The sequence below is a fragment of the Oryzias latipes genome, chromosome 21, assembly GCF_053564925.1.
Source record: "Oryzias latipes strain Hd-rR chromosome 21, Olatipes_Hd-rR_3.1".
NCBI lineage: Eukaryota > Metazoa > Chordata > Actinopteri > Beloniformes > Adrianichthyidae > Oryzias > Oryzias latipes.
Window position 1 is genome coordinate 1,323,760 of NC_136257.1, and position 23,764 is coordinate 1,347,523.

The following is a 23,764-nucleotide window of genomic DNA, read 5'->3' on the forward strand; positions in this document are numbered from 1 at the left end:
ATCAAACCATCAGCTGATCACAGGATCAAACCATCACCTGATCACAGGATCAAACCATCACCTGATCACAGGATCAAACCCTCACCTGATCACCTGATCACAGGATCAAACCATCAGCTGATCACCTGATTACAGGATCAAACCATCACCTGATCACAGGATCAAACCCTCAGCTGATCACAGGATCAAACCATCACCTGATCAACTGATCACAGGATCAAACCATCAGCTGATTACAGGATCAAACCATCAGCTGATCACAGGATCAAACCATCACCTGATCACAGGATCAAACCATCATCTGATCCCCTGATCACAGGATCAAACCCTCACCTGATCAACTGATCACAGGATCAAACCATCACCTGATCACAGGATCAAACCATCACCTGATCACAGGATCAAACCATCACCTGATCACAGGATCAAAACCACCACCTGATCACCTGATCACAGGATCAAACCATCACCTGATCACCTGACCACAGGATCAAACCATCAGCTGATCACAGGATCAAACCATCACCTGACCACCTGATCACAGGATCAAACCATCAGCTGATCACCTGATCACAGGATCAAACCATCAGCTGATCACCTGATCACAGGATCAAACCATCAGCTGATCACAGGATCAAACCATCACCTGATCACAGGATCAAACCATCAGCTGACCACCTGATCACAGGATCAAACCATCAGCTGATCACCTGATCACAGGATCAAACCATCAGCTGATCACCTGATCACAGGATCAAACCATCACCTGATCACCTGACCACAGGATCAAACCATCAGCTGATCACAGGATCAAACCATCACCTGATCACCTGACCACAGGATCAAACCATCAGCTGATCACCTGATCACAGGATCAAACCATCACCTGATCAACTGATCACAGGATCAAACCATCAGCTGATCACCTGATCACAGGATCAAACCATCAACTGATCACAGGATCAAACCATCAACTGATCACAGGATCAAACCATCACCTGATCACAGGATCAAACTATCAGCTGATCACCTGATCACAGGATCAAACCATCACCTGATCACCTGACCACAGGATCAAACCATCAGCTGATCACAGGATCAAACCATCACCTGATTACAGGATCAAACCATCACCTGATTACAGGATCAAACACTCAGCTGATCACAGGATCAAACCATCACCTGATCACAGGATCAAACCATCACCTGATCAACTGATCACAGGATCAAACCATCAGCTGATTACAGGATCAAACCATCAGCTGATCACAGGATCAAACCATCACCTGATCACAGGATCAAACAATCATCTGATCCCCTGATCACAGGATCAAACCATCACCTGATCAACTGATCACAGGATCAAACCATCACCTGATCACAGGATCAAACCATCACCTGATCACAGGATCAAACCATCACCTGATCACAGGATCAAAACCACCACCTGAACACCTGATCACAGGATCAAACCATCACCTGATCACCTGACCACAGGATCAAACCATCAGCTGATCACAGGATCAAACCATCACCTGACCACCTGATCACAGGATCAAACCATCAGCTGATCACAGGATCAAACCATCACCTGATCACAGGATCAAACCATCACCTGATCACCGGATCAAACCATCAGCTGATCACAGGATCAAACCATCAGCTGATCACCTGATCACAGGATCAAACCATCACCTGATCAACTGATCACAGGATCAAACCATCACCTGATCACAGGATCAAACCATCACCTGATAACAGGATCAAACCATCAGCTGATCACAAGATCAAACCACCACCTGATCACCTGATCACAGGATCAAACCATCAGCTGATCACCTGATCACAGGATCAAACCATCAGCTGATCACCTGATCACAGGATCAAACCATCACCTGATCACCTGACCACAGGATCAAACCATCACCTGATCACCTGACCACAGGATCAAACCATCAGCTGATCACAGGATCAAACCATCATCTGATCACAGGATCAAACCACCACCTGATCACCTGATCACAGGATCAAACCACCACCTGATCACCTGATCACAGGATCAAACCATCAGCTGATCATCTGATCACAGGATCAAACCATCACCTGATCACAGGATCAAACCATGACCTGATCACAGGATCAAACCATCAGGTGATCACAGGATCAAACCATCAGCTGATCACCTGATCACAGGATCAAACCATCAGCTGATCACCTGATCACAGGATCAAACCATCACCTGATCACAGGATCAAACCATCACCTGATAACAGGATCAAACCATGACCTGATCACAGGATCAAACCATCAGGTGATCACAGGATCAAACCATCAGCTGATCACCTGATCACAGGATCAAACCATCAGCTGATCACCTGATCACAGGATCAAACCATCAGCTGTTCACCTGATCACAGGATCAAACCATCAGCTGTTCACCTGATCACAGGATCAAACCATCACCTGATCACCTGACCACAGGATCAAACCATCAGCTGATCACAGGATCAAACCATCACCTGATCACAGGATCAAACCATCAGCTGATCACCTGATCACAGGATCAAACCATCACCTGATCAACTGATCACAGGATCAAACCATCACCTGATCACAGGATCAAACCATCAACTGATCACAGGATCAAACCATCAACTGATCACAGGATCAAACCATCACCTGATCACAGGATCAAACCATCAGCTGATCACAGGATCAAACCATCACCTGATCACAGGATCAAACCATCACCTGATCACAGGATCAAACCATCAGCTGATCACAGGATCAAACCATCAGCTGATCACCTGATCACAGGATCAAACCATCACCTGATCAACTGATCACAGTATCAAACCATCACCTGATCACAGGATCAAACCATCACCTGATAACAGGATCAAACCATCACCTGATCACAGGATCAAACCATCACCTGATCACAGGATCAAACCATCAGCTGATCACAGGATCAAACCATCAGCTGATCACCTGATCACAGGATCAAACCATCACCTGATCAACTGATCACAGGATCAAACCATCACCTGATAACAGGATCAAACCATCACCTGATCACAGGATCAAACCATCAGCTGATCACAGGATCAAACCACCACCTGATCACCTGATCACAGGATCAAACCATCAGCTGATCACCTGATCACAGGATCAAACCATCACCTGATAACAGGATCAAACCATGACCTGATCACAGGATCAAACCATCAGCTGATCACAGGATCAAACCATCAGCTGATCACCTGATCACAGGATCAAACTATCAGCTGATCACCTGATCACAGGATCAAACCATCACCTGATCACCTGACCACAGGATCAAACCATCAGCTGATCACAGGATCAAACCATCAACTGATCACCTGATCACAGGATCAAACCATCAGCTGATCACCTGATCACAGGTTCAAACCATCACCTGATCACCTGACCACAGGATCAAACCATCAGCTGATCACAGGATCAAACCATGACCTGATCACAGGATCAAACCATCAGCTGATCACAGGATCAAACCATCAGCTGATCACCTGATCACAGGATCAAACTATCAGCTGATCACCTGATCACAGGATCAAACCATCACCTGATCACCTGACCACAGGATCAAACCATCAGCTGATCACAGGATCAAACCATCAACTGATCACCTGATCACAGGATCAAACCATCAGCTGATCACCTGATCACAGGTTCAAACCATCACCTGATCACCTGACCACAGGATCAAACCATCAGCTGATCACAGGATCAAACCATCACCTGATTACAGGATCAAACCATCACCTGATTACAGGATCAAACACTCAGCTGATCACAGGATCAAACCATCACCTGATCACAGGATCAAACCCTCACCTGATCACCTGATCACAGGATCAAACCATCAGCTGATCACCTGATTACAGGATCAAACCATCACCTGATCACAGGATCAAACCCTCAGCTGATCACAGGATCAAACCATCACCTGATCAACTGATCACAGGATCAAACCATCAGCTGATTACAGGATCAAACCATCAGCTGATCACAGGATCAAACCATCAACTGATCACCTGATCACAGGATCAAACCATCAGCTGATCACCTGATCACAGGTTCAAACCATCACCTGATCACCTGACCACAGGATCAAACCATCATCTGATCCCCTGATCACAGGATCAAACCCTCACCTGATCAACTGATCACAGGATCAAACCATCACCTGATCACAGGATCAAACCATCACCTGATCACAGGATCAAACCATCACCTGATCACAGGATCAAAACCACCACCTGATCACCTGATCACAGGATCAAACCATCACCTGATCACCTGACCACAGGGTCAAACCATCAGCTGATCACAGGATCAAACCATCACCTGACCACCTGATCACAGGATCAAACCATCAGCTGATCACAGGATCAAACCATCACCTGATCACAGGATCAAACCATCAGCTGACCACCTGATCACAGGATCAAACCATCAGCTGATCACCTGATCACAGGATCAAACCATCAGCTGATCACCTGATCACAGGATCAAACCATCAGCTGATCACAGGATCAAACCATCACCTGATCACAGGATCAAACCATCAGCTGACCACCTGATCACAGGATCAAACCATCAGCTGATCACCTGATCACCTGATCACAGGATCAAACCATCAGCTGATCACCTGATCACAGGATCAAACCATCACCTGATCACCTGACCACAGGATCAAACCATCAGCTGATCACAGGATCAAACCATCACCTGATCACCTGACCACAGGATCAAACCATCAGCTGATCACCTGATCACAGGATCAAACCATCACCTGATCAACTGATCACAGGATCAAACCATCAGCTGATCACCTGATCACAGGATCAAACCATCAACTGATCACAGGATCAAACCATCAACTGATCACAGGATCAAACCATCACCTGATCACAGGATCAAACTATCAGCTGATCACCTGATCACAGGATCAAACCATCACCTGATCACCTGACCACAGGATCAAACCATCAGCTGATCACAGGATCAAACCATCACCTGATCACCTGATCACAGGATCAAACCATCAGCTGATCACCTGATCACAGGATCAAACCATCACCTGATCACCTGACCACAGGATCAAACCATCAGCTGATCACAGGATCAAACCATCACCTGATTACAGGATCAAACCATCACCTGATCACAGGATCAAACACTCAGCTGATCACAGGATCAAACCATCACCTGATCACAGGATCAAACCCTCACCTGATCACCTGATCACAGGATCAAACCATCAGCTGATCACCTGATTACAGGATCAAACCATCACCTGATCACAGGATCAAACCCTCAGCTGATCACAGGATCAAACCATCACCTGATCAACTGATCACAGGATCAAACCATCAGCTGATTACAGGATCAAACCATCAGCTGATCACAGGATCAAACCATCACCTGATCACAGGATCAAACCATCAGCTGATCCCCTGATCACAGGATCAAACCATCATCTGATCCCCTGATCACAGGATCAAACCATCATCTGATCAACTGATCACAGGATCAAACCATCACCTGATCACAGGATCAAACCATCACCTGATCACAGGATCAAACCATCACCTGATCACCTGACCACAGGATCAAACCATCAGCTGATCACAGGATCAAACCATCACCTGACCACCTGATCACAGGATCAAACCATCAGCTGATCACCTGATCACAGGATCAAACCATCACCTGATCACAGGATCAAACCATCAGCTGATCACCTGATCACAGGATCAAACCATCAGCTGATCACCTGATCACAGGATCAAACCATCAGCTGATCACCTGATCACAGGATCAAACCATCACCTGATCACCTGACCACAGGATCAAACCATCAGCTGATCACAGGATCAAACCATCACCTGATCACCTGATCACAGGATCAAACCATCAGCTGATCACCTGATCACAGGATCAAACCATCACCTGATCAACTGATCACAGGATCAAACCATCAGCTGATCACCTGATCACAGGATCAAACCATCAACTGATCACAGGATCAAACCATCAACTGATCACAGGATCAAACCATCACCTGATCACAGGATCAAACCATCAGCTGATCACAGGATCAAACCATCACCTGATCACAGGATCAAACCATCACCTGATCACAGGATCAAACCATCAGCTGATCACAGGATCAAACCATCAGCTGATCACCTGATCACAGGATCAAACCATCACCTGATCAACTGATCACAGGATCAAACCATCACCTGATCACAGGATCAAACCATCACCTGATAACAGGATCAAACCATCACCTGATCACAGGATCAAACCATCACCTGATCACAGGATCAAACCATCAGCTGATCACAGGATCAAACCATCAGCTGATCACCTGATCACAGGATCAAACCATCACCTGATCAACTGATCACAGGATCAAACCATCAGCTGATCACCTGTTCACAGGATCAAACCATCAACTGATCACAGGATCAAACCATCAACTGATCACAGGATCAAACCATCACCTGATCACAGGATCAAACCATCACCTGATCACAGGATCAAACCATCAACTGATCACAGGATCAAACCATCACCTGATCACAGGATCAAACCATCAGCTGACCACCTGATCACAGGATCAAACCATCACCTGATCAACTGATCACAGGATCAAACCATCAGCTGATCACCTGATCACAGGATCAAACCATCACCTGATCACCTGATCACAGGATCAAACCATCACCTGATCACCGGATCAAACCATCACCTGATCAACTGATCACAGGATCAAACCATCAGCTGATCACCTGATTACAGGATCAAACCATCAACTGATCACAGGATCAAACCATCAACTGATCACAGGATCAAACCATCACCTGATCACAGGATCAAACCATCAGCTGATCACAGGATCAAACCATCACCTGATCACAGGATCAAACCATCACCTGATCACAGGATCAAACCATCAGCTGATCACAGGATCAAACCATCAGCTGATCACCTGATCACAGGATCAAACCATCACCTGATCAACTGATCACAGGATCAAACCATCACCTGATCACAGGATCAAACCATCACCTGATAACAGGATCAAACCATCACCTGATCACAGGATCAAACCATCAGCTGATCACAGGATCAAACCACCACCTGATCACCTGATCACAGGATCAAACCATCAGCTGATCACCTGATCACAGGATCAAACCATCACCTGATCACAGGATCAAACCATCACCTGATAACAGGATCAAACCATGACCTAATCACAGGATCAAACCATCAGCTGATCACAGGATCAAACCATCAGCTGATCACCTGATCACAGGATCAAACCATCAGCTGATCACCTGATCACAGGATCAAACCATCAGCTGATCACCTGACCACAGGATCAAACCATCAGCTGATCACAGGATCAAACCATCACCTGATCACCTGATCACAGGATCAAACCATCAGCTGATCACAGGATCAAACCATCACCTGATCACCGGACCACAGGATCAAACCATCAGCTGATCACAGGATCAAACCATCACCTGATTACAGGATCAAACCATCACCTGATTACAGGATCAAACACTCAGCTGATCACAGGATCAAACCATCACCTGATCACAGGATCAAACCCTCACCTGATCACCTGATCACAGGATCAAACCATCAGCTGATCACCTGATTACAGGATCAAACCATCACCTGATCACAGGATCAAACCCTCAGCTGATCACAGGATCAAACCATCACCTGATCAACTGATCACAGGATCAAACCATCAGCTGATTACAGGATCAAACCATCAGCTGATCACAGGATCAAACCATCACCTGATCACAGGATCAAACCATCAGCTGATCACCTGATCACAGGATCAAACCATCATCTGATCCCCTGATCACAGGATCAAACCATCACCTGATCAACTGATCACAGGATCAAACCATCACCTGATCACAGGATCAAACCATCACCTGATCACAGGATCAAAACCCCCACCTGATCACCTGATCACAGGATCAAACCATCACCTGATCACCTGACCACAGGATCAAACCATCAGCTGATCACAGGATCAAACCATCACCTGACCACCTGATCACAGGATCAAACCATCAGCTGATCACCTGATCACAGGATCAAACCATCAGCTGATCACCTGATCACAGGATCAAACCATCAGCTGATCACAGGATCAAACCATCACCTGATCACAGGATCAAACCATCAGCTGATCACCTGATCACAGGATCAAACCATCACCTGATCAACTGATCACAGGATCAAACCATCAGCTGATCACCTGATCACAGGATCAAACCATCACCTGATCACAGGATCAAACCATCACCTGATCACAGGATCAAACCATCAGCTGATCACAGGATCAAACCATCACCTGATCACAGGATCAAACCATCACCTGATCACAGGATCAAACCATCAGCTAATCACAGGATCAAACCATCAGCTGATCACCTGATCACAGGATCAAACCATCACCTGATCAACTGATCACAGAATCAAACCATCACCTGATCACAGGATCAAACCATCACCTGATAACAGGATCAAACCATCACCTGATCACAGGATCAAACCACCACCTGATCACCTGATCACAGGATCAAACCATCAGCTGATCACCTGATCACAGGATCAAACCATCACCTGATCACCTGACCACAGGATCAAACCATCACCTGATCACCTGATCACAGGATCAAACCATCACCTGATCACCTGACCACAGGATCAAACCATCAGCTGATCACAGGATCAAACCATCACCTGATTACAGGATCAAACCATCATCTGATCACAGGATCAAACACTCAGCTGATCACAGGATCAAACCATCACCTGATCACAGGATCAAACCATCAGCTGATCACCTGATTACAGGATCAAACCATCAGCTGATCACAGGATCAAACCATCACTTGATCAACTGATTACAGGATCAAACCATCAGCTGATCTCAGGATCAAACCATCAGCTGATCACAGGATCAAACCATCACCTGATCACAGGATCAAACCATCACCTGATCACAGGATCAAACCATCACCTGATCACAGGATCAAACCACCACCTGATCACCTGATCACAGGATCAAACCATCAGCTGATCACCTGATCACAGGATCAAACCATCACCTGATCACCTGACCACAGGATCAAACCATCAGCTAATCACAGGATCAAACCATCACCTGATCACCTGATCACAGGATCAAACCATCACCTGATCACCTGACCACAGGATCAAACCATCAGCTGATCACAGGATCAAACCATCACCTGATTACAGGATCAAACCATCACCTGATCACAGGATCAAACCACCACCTGATCACCTGATCACAGGATCAAACCATCAGCTGATCACCTGATCACAGGATCAAACCATCACCTGATCACAGGATCAAACCATCACCTGATCACAGGATCAAACCATCACCTGATCACAGGATCAAACCATCAGCTGATCACAGGATCAAACCACCATCTGATCACCAGATCACAGGATCAAACCATCAGCTGATCACCTGATCACAGGATCAAACCATCACCTGATCACCTGACCACAGGATCAAACCACCACCTGATCACCTGATCACAGGATCAAACCATCAGCTGATCACCTGATCACAGGATCAAACCATCACCTGATCACCTGACCACAGGATCAAACCATCAGCTGATCACAGGATCAAACCATCAGCTGATCACCTGATCACAGGATCAAACCATCAGCTGATCACCTGATCACAGGATCAAACCATCACCTGATCACCTGACCACAGGATCAAACCATCAGCTGATCACAGGATCAAACCATCACCTGATTACAGGATCAAACCATCACCTGATCACAGGATCAAACACTCAGCTGATCACAGGATCAAACCATCACCTGATCACAGGATCAAACCCTCACCTGATCACCTGATCACAGGATCAAACCATCAGCTGATCACCTAATCAAAGGATCAAACCATCACCTGATCAACTGATCACAGGATCAAACCATCAGCTGATCACCTGATCACAGGATCAAACCATCAGCTGATCACCTGATCACAGGATCAAACCATCACCTGATCAACTGATCACAGGATCAAACCATCACCTGATCACAGGATCAAACCATCAGCTGATCACAGGATCAAACCATCACCTGATCACAGGATCAAACCATCACCTGATCACAGGATCAAACCATCAGCTGATCACAGGATCAAACCATCAGCTGATCACCTGATCACAGGATCAAACCATCACCTGATCAACTGATCACAGGATCAAACCATCACCTGATCACAGGATCAGACCATCACCTGATAACAGGATCAAACCATCACCTGATCACAGGATCAAACCATCAGCTGATCACAGGATCAAACCACCACCTGATCACCTGATCACAGGATCAAACCATCAGCTGATCACCTGATCACAGGATCAAACCATCACCTGATCACCTGACCACAGGATAAAACCATCAGCTGAACACAGGATCAAACCATCACCTGATCACCTGACCACAGGATCAAACCATCAGCTGATCACAGGATCAAACCATCACCTGATTACAGGATCAAACCATCACCTGATCACAGGATCAAACACTCAGCTGATCACAGGATCAAACCATCACCTGATCACAGGATCAAACCATCACCTGATCACTTGATCACAGGATCAAACCATCAGCTGATCACCTGATTACAGGATCAAACCATCAGCTGATCACAGGATCAAACCATCACCTGATCAACTGATTACAGGATCAAACCATCAGCTGATCACAGGATCAAACCATCAGCTGATCACAGGATCAAACCATCACCTGATCACAGGATCAAACCATTACCTGATCACAGGATCAAACCATCACCTGATCACAGGATCAAACCACCACCTGATCACCTGATCACAGGATCAAACCATCAGCTGATCACCTGATCACAGGATCAAACCATCACCTGATCACCTGACCACAGGATCAAACCATCAGCTAATCACAGGATCAAACCATCACCTGATCACCTGATCACAGGATCAAACCATCACCTGATCACCTGACCACAGGATCAAACCATCAGCTGATCACAGGATCAAACCATCACCTGATTACAGGATCAAACCATCACCTGATCACAGGATCAAACACTCAGCTGATCACAGGATCAAACCATCACCTGATCGCAGGATCAAACCCTCACCTGATCACCTGATCACAAGATCAAACCATCAGCTGATCACCTGATTACAGGATCAAACCATCAGCTGATCACAGGATCAAACCCTCAGCTGATCACAGGATCAAACCATCACCTGATCAACTGATTACAGGATCAAACCATCAGCTGATCACAGGATCAAACCATCAGCTGATCACAGGATCAAACCATCAGCTGATCACCTGATCACAGGATCAAACCATCAGCTGATCACTTTTTTTTTTTTAAGTTTTTTATATGGTGCGTGGTTGGAACTATAATCAACACATTAAACATTCATCTTTGCTGATAATTTACTTTTTCTGGTCCTGTGTTCAGACTTCAAGGGTTTCTGGGGGAAACCTTTTATTACTGTTCTCCTTCACTCCCTCTACTCACACACGTGCACGGTTTCAGCAGCACACACACATCCTCATTCTACAACAGAAGTTTCTGTCTCGCGAGGAAATACGACAAATTAACTGCGTTCTAATTATTCATTTCCATTCCAAGCTGCATGCGTTCTTAAGTGCGCGACACGGCCGCCCGCCGGGGGATTTTGTGTTGGGGGGGGTTATTACTGTCCTCCTTCACTCTGTAACACCAAAAATGACCTGTTAGATTTCCATGAATATCACTACATGTTTTGTTTGGGAACTATTTTGTGCAGCGTAAAGTTACGTGTCTGTATAATAAAGGCGGAGCCTCCTGCCCCGCGTTCTTCATGGGTTTTAGGCTTCATGGCTACCAGAAAGGTGACAAAGTGTCTGCAGTCTGTTTATTACTGAGCAATATATAATATTCTGAGAAGATGTCTGTACCAGAGAGCACAGGTGAAACCTCACATGCAGCTGGAAAGCAGAAGAATCAACACGCACCCCCAACACACGTATATGTGTGCTCCTTCCTCACACACACGCAGCGCTGACACACACACGGGGGGGGGCTGCGGTTAACCACGCCCCCTGCTGCTTCATCACCGCAGTGATCAAAAATCCCACACCGTCACGGCTCTACTTCAATCATAACACAAACTGCTCCAAACTGTGTTTTCCTTCTTTCCATCCAGAACCTACAAACGGGTCTTCAGGACAACGGAAAGCCCAACAAACCTGTATGGGGGGGCGAACAGCGGTCCAGCCCCTCCCTCAGTGGCTCACTGGATTGGATCAGAGAAGCTTTTCGGTGAGCCACATCCGGGAAGTCCAGCTCAAACACCGACGTCCTGTCCAGGAGCGCGTCAGCGTGCAGGCGGAAGAACAGCGAGTCGAAGCCGGCGCCCAGAGACAGGATCTGCACAGGAGAGGAGGCTCATGCTGATGTCAACGCCACCAGCGCCGTCATGCTGCCTTGCCTGTCTTCTGGGGCAGCGGTCTGTGGTCTGCAGGAACCCCCTGATGCAGTGGTCCACGGCTCGCCAGCGCACGTAATACCCCCTGAAAGCAGAAACATCCGTCTGCATCTGCAGCCGACTGCATGTCCACGCGTCAGTCCGGGTTCTAGAGCCGCCGGATCACCTGTTGATGAGAGGAGATCTTCTGACCGCTCTGCACACAAAGTGCTGGATGAAGGCGTCCCTGAAGTAGCCCTGCGCCGCCGCCGCCGCCTTGCTGAGCACGCTGCTGTCGTTGGTCCCCTGAACCTGAGCCAGGAGAAAACATGCCAACACTGAGGGGGGGTCCCAGCCTGCAGCGCCCCCCACCACCATTACCGATGTCGGACTTTAGCGGTCCAGGAAAGTACAGACCTGAGGCTCAGCAGGCCTCAGCTTGTGATTAACAACCCCCCCCCCCCCCCCCCCCAGAGCTCCACAGATACATGAGACCGTTGGAGGACCAAATGAGAAGCAGCATGGACACTGATCCACAGGTCCAGATGTTGTTCAGACTTTTCCAGACAAGCTTCCTGTATGTCCATCAGACCAGTGACGCTGGCTCTCCCACCCCCACCCTCACTCCCACTGTGGAGGGGAGTCTGCCTTCAACAGCACGGCTTCCACTCCCACAGTGGAGGGAGGGCGGAGCCTACAGGTTACATACACAGCTGCCATCTTCTAAACTTTGGTCCAGGTCATTACCGTAACCTTCATCATGTTGGGCCAGTAATTCTTCTAACATCATCTAACCAGAGTGAAAGTTCCTTAGCAGTTGTTGAAGGTCGCTAGGAAGCTAAGATCTCCAGGTCATCAAGCAGCAATAACGGGTAAATAGCTGCATCTCCAGAAGAAAATATGGGTTGAATGCTGTGTGGCTGAATGAAAATGGAACCAAAAGGGGAATAGTTGGCAAAAGACAGAAATGATTAAAGTTGACCATAAATAAAGTGAAAACAATAACAATAACAAAAAAGATACTTTTGTGAAAAATGTAAGCATCAGGTTCTGAATTGTGCACCACAGCTAACGTGTCAGGCCACTCCACGACCAACCAGGTACCAGGGACAGGACAGATAATCCATATAATGATCTGAAGGAGCAAAAGTCATAGCTGGAAAAAGCTGAAAGAGCTGAACATTTGAATATTTGAATGGATGAAATAGATGAACAACTGTAAAAGGAGTTAAGCAGCAAAAATGGAGGAAGATACTAAAGAAAGAGAAACAGGAAGACAATGGTTGAAGGATCTATAGCACTCAATCCATTAACTTTAAAATCTTTTCAGATGAAAGACAGATCATCCATGTAAAGCCAAACAGCAGAGGGGAGAAAATCCCACCGGCCCACCAGGGACATGGATGGAAACAAAGTCTTCCCAAAAGCACATGAGACCAGATCAACGAACATGCAGAACTCTATTGAGGACTGAAACACAACCTGCAGGGATTTATTTTGTCAGATGCTGTAGAAGCATTAAAAACACATAAATAGTCTGACGTGTGGTTGATCTTTGACCTCTTTGAGTGCTGAGATCACTGCTGCGTCTCTTGAGAGAGGTCTGTGGTTTTATTGGTTTATACTTAACCACAGATGACAGCAGATCAGCTCATCCTCCACACAAGGGAAGCACTTTAACGCAGACCAACCCACATGGACACGTACGTCACAAACTGGTGGTTTCACTGGAGCCCCTTCAATCTGAATTCATTAATGGGGCCGTTAGCTCCTGTTTTCACAGCCTTCCCCTGGTGGTTGGACACTTCACCCACATTTTAGACGCTACACGCAAAGGAGTTAAAAATGTCTTTATCACGGATTCCCACAACTTACAAATATGCTCTGGAGTAGAGCCCTGCGCGGGACTATTTTCTTCATCCCGCTCCCGCCCGCTGAATTAATGACCAATCCCGCCCGCTCCCGCAACGTATGCGTTACACTCCCGCCCGCTCCCGCAATATGTATGTCCACTCCCGCCCGCACCTGCAAAACTCATAGAATTTAGTCCCGCACAGTAATAGAGATGCATTGATTTTGAATCGTCTCCCGTCCCGCAGGAAAAAAACACGGATTTGTATTGATATTATTATAGAGATTCATGTCCCTCCTCCAGCCTCATCTTTTCATGCATTCCTCTTGTGTAATGTGCAACTTAAATATTAAATATATTTTCACATTCCTGTTCGGTTAAAAGTGTGCGTGTGTGCGCGCGTATACAGACGGCCTGAAGCGCGCTCTTAGTAAGAGGCGGGGCGGGGCGCACCCCCAACAACAGGTTAGATGACAGAGGCCATTAGGCGTCTCTACCTGGTGCCTTCACGGAGCTTCAGTACATAAGACTCCAACAGCCGCACAGCCTAACGTAGTCCGCTATTATATATTCATGAGATATTCATGGCAGCACTGATCCCGCGGGTTTTTATTTTTGCCGCCCGCTCCCGCCCGCAGCACAATTCAAACCGCCCAATCCCGCGAGATTTGGGTTGGGTCCCGCGGGACCCGGCGGGACCCGATCCCAATGCAGCCCTCTACTCTGGAGCCAGTCGGCCTTTAATAACAGGATCAGCTCCTGTTGGTTTGTCTTGATTCCTTCCAGAAATAAGTCGTGTGTCAGACCGACAGCCGTAGAGATGAACCTCACAGCTTCCTGTTGAATGATCCTTACAGCGGACGGATGAAGAAGGATGAAGAAGACATGAAGGTAGCTGCTGGTAGATGATGATGAAGACATGAAGGTAGCTGCTGGTAGAGGATGGAGAAGACATGAAGGTAGCTGCTGGTAGATGATGAAGACATGAAGGTGGCTGCTGGTAGAGGATGAAGACATGAAGGTAGCTGCTGGTAGATGATGAAGACATGAAGGTGGCTGCTGGTAGAGGATGAAGAAGGCATGAAGGTAGCTGCTGGTAGATGATGAAGACATGAAGGTAGCTGCTGGTAGATGATGATGAAGACATGAAGGTAGCTGCTGGTAGAGGATGGAGAAGACATGAAGGTAGCTGCTGGTAGATGATGAAGACATGAAGGTGGCTGCTGGTAGAGGATGAAGAAGGCATGAAGGTAGCTGCTGGTAGAGGATGAAGACATGAAGGTAGCTGCTGGTAGATGATGAAGACATGAAGGTGGCTGCTGGTAGAGGATGAAGAAGACATGAAGGTAGCTGCTGGTAGATGATGAAGACATGAAGGTGGCTGCTGGTAGAGGATGATGAAGACATGAAGGTAGCTGCTGGTAGATGATGAAGACATGAAGGTAGCTGCTGGTAGAGGATGATGAAGACATGAAGGTAGCTGCTGGTAGAGGATGAAGACATAAAGGTAGCTGCTGGTAGAGGATGATGAAGACATGAAGGTAGCTGCAGGTAGAGGATGATGAAGACATGAAGGTAGCTGCTGGTAGATGATGATGAAGACATGAAGGTAGCTGCTGGTAGAGGATGGAGAAGACATGAAGGTAGCTGCTGGTAGAGGATGAAGACATAAAGGTAGCTGCTGGTAGAGGATGATGAAGACATGAAGGTAGCTGCTGGTAGAGGATGTTGAAGACATGAAGGTAGCTGCTGGTAGAGGAGGATGAAGACATGAAGGTAGCTGCTGGTAGATGATGAAGACATGAAGGTAACTGCTGGTAGAGGATGATGAAGACATGAAGGTAGCTGCTGGTAGATGATGAAGACATGAAGGTAGCTGCTGGTAGAGGATGATGAAGACATGAAGGTAGCTGCTGGTAGAGGATGATGAAGACATGAAGGTAGCTGCTGGTAGATGAAGAAGACATGAAGGTAGCTGCTGGTAGATGATGATGAAGACATGAAGGTAGCTGCTGGTAGAGGATGAAGACATAAAGGTAGCTGCTGGTAGATGATGATGAAGACATGAAGGTAGCTGCTGGTAGATGATGAAGACATGAAGGTAGCTGCTGGTAGAGGATGATGAAGACATGAAGGTAGCTGCTGGTAGAGGATGAAGAAGGCATGAAGGTAGCTGCTGGTAGATGAAGAAGACATGAAGGTAGCTGCTGGTAGATGATGATGAAGACATGAAGGTAGCTGCTGGTAGAGGATGAAGACATAAAGGTAGCTGCTGGTAGAGGATGATGAAGACATGAAGGTAGCTGCTGGTAGAGGATGAAGACATGAAGGTAGCTGCTGGTAGAGGAGGATGAAGACATGAAGGTAGCTGCTGGTAGAGGATGATGAAGACATGAAGGTAGCTGCTGGTAGATGATGAAGACATGAAGGTAGCTGCTGGTAGAGGATGGAGAAGACATGAAGGTAGCTGCTGGTAGATGATGAAGACATGAAGGTAGCTGCTGGTAGAGGATGATGAAGACATGAAGGTAGCTGCTGGTAGATGATGATGAAGACATGAAGGTAGCTGCTGGTAGATGATGAAGACATGAAGGTAGCTGCTGGTAGAGGAGGATGAAGACATGAAGGTAGCTGCTGGTAGAGGATGAAGACATAAAGGTAGCTGCTGGTAGAGGATGATGAAGACATAAAGGTAGCTGCTGGTAGAGGATGATGAAGACATGAAGGTAGCTGCTGGTAGATGATGAAGACATGAAGGTAGCTGCTGGTAGATGATGATGAAGACATGAAGGTAGCTGCTGGTAGAGGATGATGAAGACATAAAGGTAGCTGCTGGTAGAGGATGAAGAAGACATGAAGGTAGCTGCTGGTAGATGATGAAGACATGAAGGTAGCTGCTGGTAGATGATGATGAAGACATGAAGGTAGCTGCTGGTAGAGGATGATGAAGACATGAAGGTAGCTGCTGGTAGATGATGATGAAGACATGAAGGTAGCTGCTGGTAGAGGATGATGAAGACATGAAGGTAGCTGCTGGTAGAGGATGGAGAAGACATGAAGGTAGCTGCTGGTAGAGGATGATGAAGACATGAAGGTAGCTGCTGGTAGAGGATGATGAAGACATGAAGGTAGCTGCTGGTAGAGGATGGAGAAGACATGAAGGTAGCTGCTGGTAGATGATGATGAAGACATGAAGGTAGCTGCTGGTAGATGATGATGAAGACATGAAGGTAGCTGCTGGTAGATGATGATGAAGACATGAAGGTAGCTGCTGGTAGATGATGATGAAGACATGAAGGTAGCTGCTGGTAGAGGATGATGAAGACATGAAGGTAGCTGCTGGTAGATGATGATGAAGACATGAAGGTAGCTGCTGGTAGAGGATGATGAAGACATGAAGGTAGCTGCTGGTAGAGGATGGAGAAGACATGAAGGTAGCTGCTGGTACATGATGAAGACATGAAGGTAGCTGCTGGTAGAGGATGATGAAGACATAAAGGTAGCTGCTGGTAGATGATGATGAAGACATGAAGGTAGCTGCTGGTAGAGGATGGAAAAGACATGAAGGTAGCTGCTGGTAGAGGATGAAGACATAAAGGTAGCTGCTGGTAGAGGATGATGAAGACATGAAGGTAGCTGCTGGTAGAGGATGATGAAGACATGAAGGTAGCTGCTGGTAGAGGAGGATGAAGACATGAAGGTAGCTGCTGGTAGATGATGAAGACATGAAGGTAGCTGCTGGTAGAGGATGATGAAGACATGAAGGTAGCTGCTGGTAGATGATGATGAAGACATGAAGGTAGCTGCAGGTAGAGGATGAAGACATGAAGGTAGCTGCTGGTAGATGATGATGAAGACATGAAGGTAGCTGCAGGTAGAGGATGATGAAGACATGAAGGTAGCTGCTGGTAGATGATGATGAAGACATGAAGGTAGCTGCTGGTAGAGGATGGAGAAGACATGAAGGTAGCTGCTGGTAAATGATGAAGACATGAAGGTAGCTGCTGGTAGATGATGATGAAGACATGAAGGTAGCTGCTGGTAGAGGATGAAGAAGACATGAAAGTAGCTGCTGGTAGATGATGAAGACATGAAGGTAGCTGCTGGTAGATGATGATGAAGACATGAAGGTAGCTGCTGGTAGAGGATGGAGAAGACATGAAGGTAGCTGCTGGTAGATGATGATGAAGACATGAAGGTAGTTGCTGGTAGAGGATGATGAAGACATGAAGGTAGCTGCTGGTAGAGGATGAAGAAGGCATGAAGGTAGCTGCTGGTAGATGAAGAAGACATGAAGGTAGCTGCTGGTAGATGATGATGAAGACATGAAGGTAGCTGCTGGTAGAGGATGAAGACATAAAGGTACCTGCTGGTAGAGGATGATGAAGACATGAAGCTAGCTGCTGGTAGAGGATGATGAAGACATGAAGCTAGCTGCTGGTAGAGGATGATGAAGACATGAAGGTAGCTGCTGGTAGAGGAGGATGAAGACATGAAGGTAGCTGCTGGTAGATGATGAAGACATGAAGGTAGCTGCTGGTAGAGGATGATGAAGACATGAAGGTAGCTGCTGGTAGATGATGAAGACATGAAGGTAGCTGCTGGTAGAGGATGATGAAGACATGAAGGTAGCTGCTGGTAGATGATGATGAAGACATGAAGGTAGCTGCTGGTAGAGGATGAAGAAGACATGAAGGTAGCTGCTGGTAGAGGATGATGAAGACATGAAGGTAGCTGCTGGTAGAGGATGATGAAGACATAAAGGTAGCTGCTGGTAGAGGATGAAGAAGACATGAAGGTAGCTGCTGGTAGAGGATGAAGAAGACATGAAAGTAGCTGCTGGTAGAGGATGAAGACATAAAGGTAGCTGCTGGTAGAGGATGATGAAGACATAAAGGTAGCTGCTGGTAGATGATGATGAAGACATGAAGGTAGCTGCTGGTACAGGATGATGAAGACATAAAGGTAGCTGCTGGTAGAGGATGAAGAAGACATGAAGGTAGCTGCTGGTAGATGATGAAGACATGAAGGTAGCTGCTGGTAGATGATGATGAAGACATGAAGGTAGCTGCTGGTAGAGGATGTTGAAGACATGAAGGTAGCTGCTGGTAGATGATGATGAAGACATGAAGGTAGCTGCTGGTAGAGGATGATGAAGACATGAAGGTAGCTGCTGGTACATGATGAAGACATGAAGGTAGCTGCTGGTAGAGGATGATGAAGACATGAAGGTAGCTGATGGTAGAGGATGAAGACATGAAGGTAGCTGCTGGTAGAGGATGAAGAAGACATGAAGGTAGCTGCTGGTAGAGGATGATGAAGACATGAAGGTAGCTGCTGGTAGAGGAGGATGAAGACATGAAGGTAGCTGCTGGTAGAGGATGATGAAGACATGAAGGTAGCTGCTGGTAGAGGATGAAGAAGACATGAAGGTAGCTGCTGGTAGAGGATGAAGAAGACATGAAGGTAGCTGCTGGTAGAGGATGAAGACATAAAGGTAGCTGCTGGTAGAGGATGATGAAGACATAAAGGTAGCTGCTGGTAGATGATGATGAAGACATGAAGGTAGCTGCTGGTAGAGGATGATGAAGACATAAAGGTAGCTGCTGGTAGAGGATGAAGAAGACATGAAGGTAGCTGCTGGTAGATGATGAAGACATGAAGGTAGCTGCTGGTAGATGATGATGAAGACATGAAGGTAGCTGCTGGTAGAGGATGTTGAAGACATGAAGGTAGCTGCTGGTAGATGATGATGAAGACATGAAGGTAGCTGCTGGTAGAGGATGATGAAGACATGAAGGTAGCTGCTGGTACATGATGAAGACATGAAGGTAGCTGCTGGTAGAGGATGATGAAGACATGAAGGTAGCTGATGGTAGAGGATGAAGACATGAAGGTAGCTGCTGGTAGAGGATGAAGAAGACATGAAGGTAGCTGCTGGTAGAGGATGAAGACATGAAGGTAGCTGCTGGTAGATGAAGAAGACATGAAGGTAGCTGCTGGTAGATGATGAAAACATGAAGGTAGCTGATGGTAGATGATGAAGACATGAAGGTAGCTGCTGGTAGAGGATGATGAAGACATAAAGGTAGCTGCTGGTAGAGGATGATGAAGACATGAAGGTAGCTGCTGGTAGAGGATGATGAAGATATGAAGGTAGCTGCTGGTAGAGGATGAAGAAGACATGAAGGTAGCTGCTGGTAGAGGATGATGAAGACATGAAGGTAGCTGCTGGTAGAGGATGATGAAGATATGAAGGTAGCTGCTGGTAGAGGATGATGAAGACATGAAGGTAGCTGCTGGTAGAGGATGATGAAGACATGAAGGTAGCTGCTGGTAGAGGATGAAGACATGAAGGTAGCTGCTGGTAGAGGATGATGAAGACATGAAGGTAGCTGCTGGTAGAGGATGATGAAGACATGAAGGTAGCTGCTGGTAGAGGATGAAGACATAAAGGTAGCTGCTGGTAGATGATGATGAAGACATGAAGGTAGCTGCTGGTAGAGGATGATGAAGACATGAAGGTAGCTGATGGTAGAGGATGAAGACATGAAGGTAGCTGCTGGTAGAGGATGATGAAGACATGAAGGTAGCTGCTGGTAGAGGATGATGAAGACATGAAGGTAGCTGCTGGTAGAGGATGAAGACATAAAGGTAGCTGCTGGTAGAGGATGATGAAGACATGAAGGTAGCTGATGGTAGAGGATGAAGACATGAAGGTAGCTGCTGGTAGAGGATGATGAAGACATGAAGGTAGCTGCTGGTAGAGGATGAAGACATAAAGGTAGCTGCTGGTAGAGGATGATGAAGACATGAAGGTAGCTGCTGGTAGAGGATGATGAAGACATGAAGGTAGCTGCTGGTAGAGGATGAAGAAGACATGAAGGTAGCTGCTGGTAGAGGATGAAGACATAAAGGTAGCTGCTGGTAGAGGATGATGAAGACATGAAGGTAGCTGCTGGTAGAGGATGATGAAGACATGAAGGTAGCTGCTGGTAGAGGATGAAGAAGACATGAAGGTAGCTGCTGGTAGAGGATGAAGACATAAAGGTAGCTGCTGGTAGAGGATGATGAAGACATGAAGGTAGCTGCTGGTAGAGGATGATGAAGACATGAAGGTAGCTGCTGGTAGAGGATGAAGACATAAAGGTAGCTGCTGGTAGAGGATGATGAAGACATGAAGGTAGCTGCTGGTAGAGGATGATGAAGACATGAAGGTAGCTGATGGTAGAGGATGAAGACATGAAGGTAGCTGCTGGTAGAGGATGATGAAGACATGAAGGTAGCTGCTGGTAGAGGATGAAGAAGACATGAAGGTAGCTGCTGGTAGAGGATGAAGACATGAAGGTAGCTGCTGGTAGATGATGAAGACATGAAGGTAGCTGCTGGTAGATGATGAAAACATGAAGGTAGCTGATGGTAGATGATGAAGACATGAAGGTAGCTGCTGGTAGAGGATGAAGACATAAAGGTAGCTGCTGGTAGAGGATGATGAAGACATGAAGGTAGCTGCTGGTAGAGGATGATGAAGACATGAAGGTAGCTGCTGGTAGAGGATGATGAAGACATGAAGGTAGCTGATGGTAGAGGATGAAGACATGAAGGTAGCTGCTGGTAGAGGATGATGAAGACATGAAGGTAGCTGCTGGTAGAGGATGAAGAAGACATGAAGGTAGCTGCTGGTAGAGGATGAAGACATGAAGGTAGCTGCTGGTAGATGATGAAGACATGAAGGTAGCTGCTGGTAGATGATGAAAACATGAAGGTAGCTGATGGTAGATGATGAAGACATGAAGGTAGCTGCTGGTAGAGGATGATGAAGACATGAAGGTAGCTGCTGGTAGAGGATGATGAAGACATGAAGGTAGCTGCTGGTAGAGGATGATGAAGATATGAAGGTAGCTGCTGGTAGAGGATGATGAAGACATGAAGGTAGCTGCTGGTAGAGGATGATGAAGATATGAAGGTAGCTGCTGGTAGAGGATGAAGACATGAAGGTAGCTGCTGGTAGATGATGATGAAGACATGAATGTAGCTGCTGGTAGAGGATGAAGACATAAAGGTAGCTGCTGGTAGAGGATGAAGAAGACATGAATGTAGCTGCTGGTAGAGGATGAAGACATAAAGGTAGCTGCTGGTAGAGGATGATGAAGACATGAAGGTAGCTGCTGGTAGAGGATGAAGAAGACATGAAGGTAGCTGCTGGTAGAGGATGATGAAGACATGAAGGTAGCTGCTGGTAGAGGATGATGAAGATATGAAGGTAGCTGCTGGTAGAGGATGAAGACATGAAGGTAGCTGCTGGTAGAGGATGATGAAGACATGAAGGTAGCTGCTGGTAGAGGATGATGAAGACATGAAGGTAGCTGCTGGTAGATGATGATGAAGACATGAAGGTAGCTGCTGGTAGATGATGAAGACATGAAGGTAGCTGCTGGTAGAGGATGATGAAGACATGAAGGTAGCTGCTGGTAGATGATGATGAAGACATGAAGGTAGCTGCTGGTAGATGATGAAGACATGAAGGTAGCTGCTGGTAGAGGATGATGAAGACATGAAGGTAGCTGCTGGTAGAGGATGAAGACATGAAGGTAGCTGCTGGTAGAGGATGAAGACATAAAGGTAGCTGCTGGTAGAGGATGAAGACATGAAGGTAGCTGCTGGTAGAGGATGATGAAGACATGAAGGTAGCTGATGGTAGAGGATGAAGACACGAAGGTAGCTGCTGGTAGAGGATGATGAAAACATGAAGGTAGCTGCTGGTAGAGGATGCAGAAGACAGACGGAGGAAGCTGATTGGCTGTGGAGACCCTGAAGGGAAAGCCAAAAAAAAGAAGAGAAGAAGAAGGGCGAATAGCCACCTCCTATAGCTTAAACATCAGACATTAACAATGTCAGTTGTGGTAACATTTGAAAGAAAGAGGTGGGGTTTCACGTGATTTCTTAATCAGATTGAACCCGATAAAGGCAGAGAGAATTTAGCGCGCGCGGCACTGATCAAACCCTCGGCTCCATTGATCTTACCGCTGCGTCGCGCCGCTTCCTTTGCTGTTTCCCGCCTGTCGCTGACATCGTGAGGAAAACTTGCGCCTACAGACGCGTGGAAATCATCACGGGAGTTTGTGATGAGTGGACAGACATGTGGACAGATAGGCACTTAAACCACGGAGGGATTCAAACCTCTTTCACCGGGTTCAAACTCGCTCCTGCTAGGCTACAGCGCCCCCCTGCGACCCGGAGGCTGCGGTACAAGTCTGAGGATGAAAGAGGACGTTCCTCTAATGACTGTTTTCACGGGGAAAAG

At 46.7% G+C, this 23,764-nt stretch overlaps 1 protein-coding gene across 5 annotated transcripts in view; it reads right to left on the bottom strand.

Moving 5' to 3' along the window:
- lcmt2 (leucine carboxyl methyltransferase 2) overlaps positions 1–23,764 on the bottom strand; it is a 40,462-nt gene that overhangs the window by 10,520 nt on the left and 6,178 nt on the right. The window contains exons 1-4 of one of the 5 annotated variants that reach the window (XM_078939030.1): positions 23,485–23,687; positions 12,796–12,920; positions 12,633–12,714; positions 12,391–12,571 (exon numbers count right to left, since the gene is read on the bottom strand). In XM_078939030.1, coding sequence (XP_078795156.1) covers positions 12,391–12,571; positions 12,633–12,714; positions 12,796–12,920; positions 23,485–23,532 — 436 coding nt within the window. In that variant the 5' untranslated portion in view covers positions 23,533–23,687. Of the gene's footprint in view, positions 1–12,390; positions 12,572–12,632; positions 12,921–14,483; positions 23,272–23,484; positions 23,688–23,764 lie in introns of those variants that run through there. The other 4 variants (XM_078939031.1, XM_078939032.1, XM_078939028.1 and 1 more) reach the window with 4 other exon arrangements.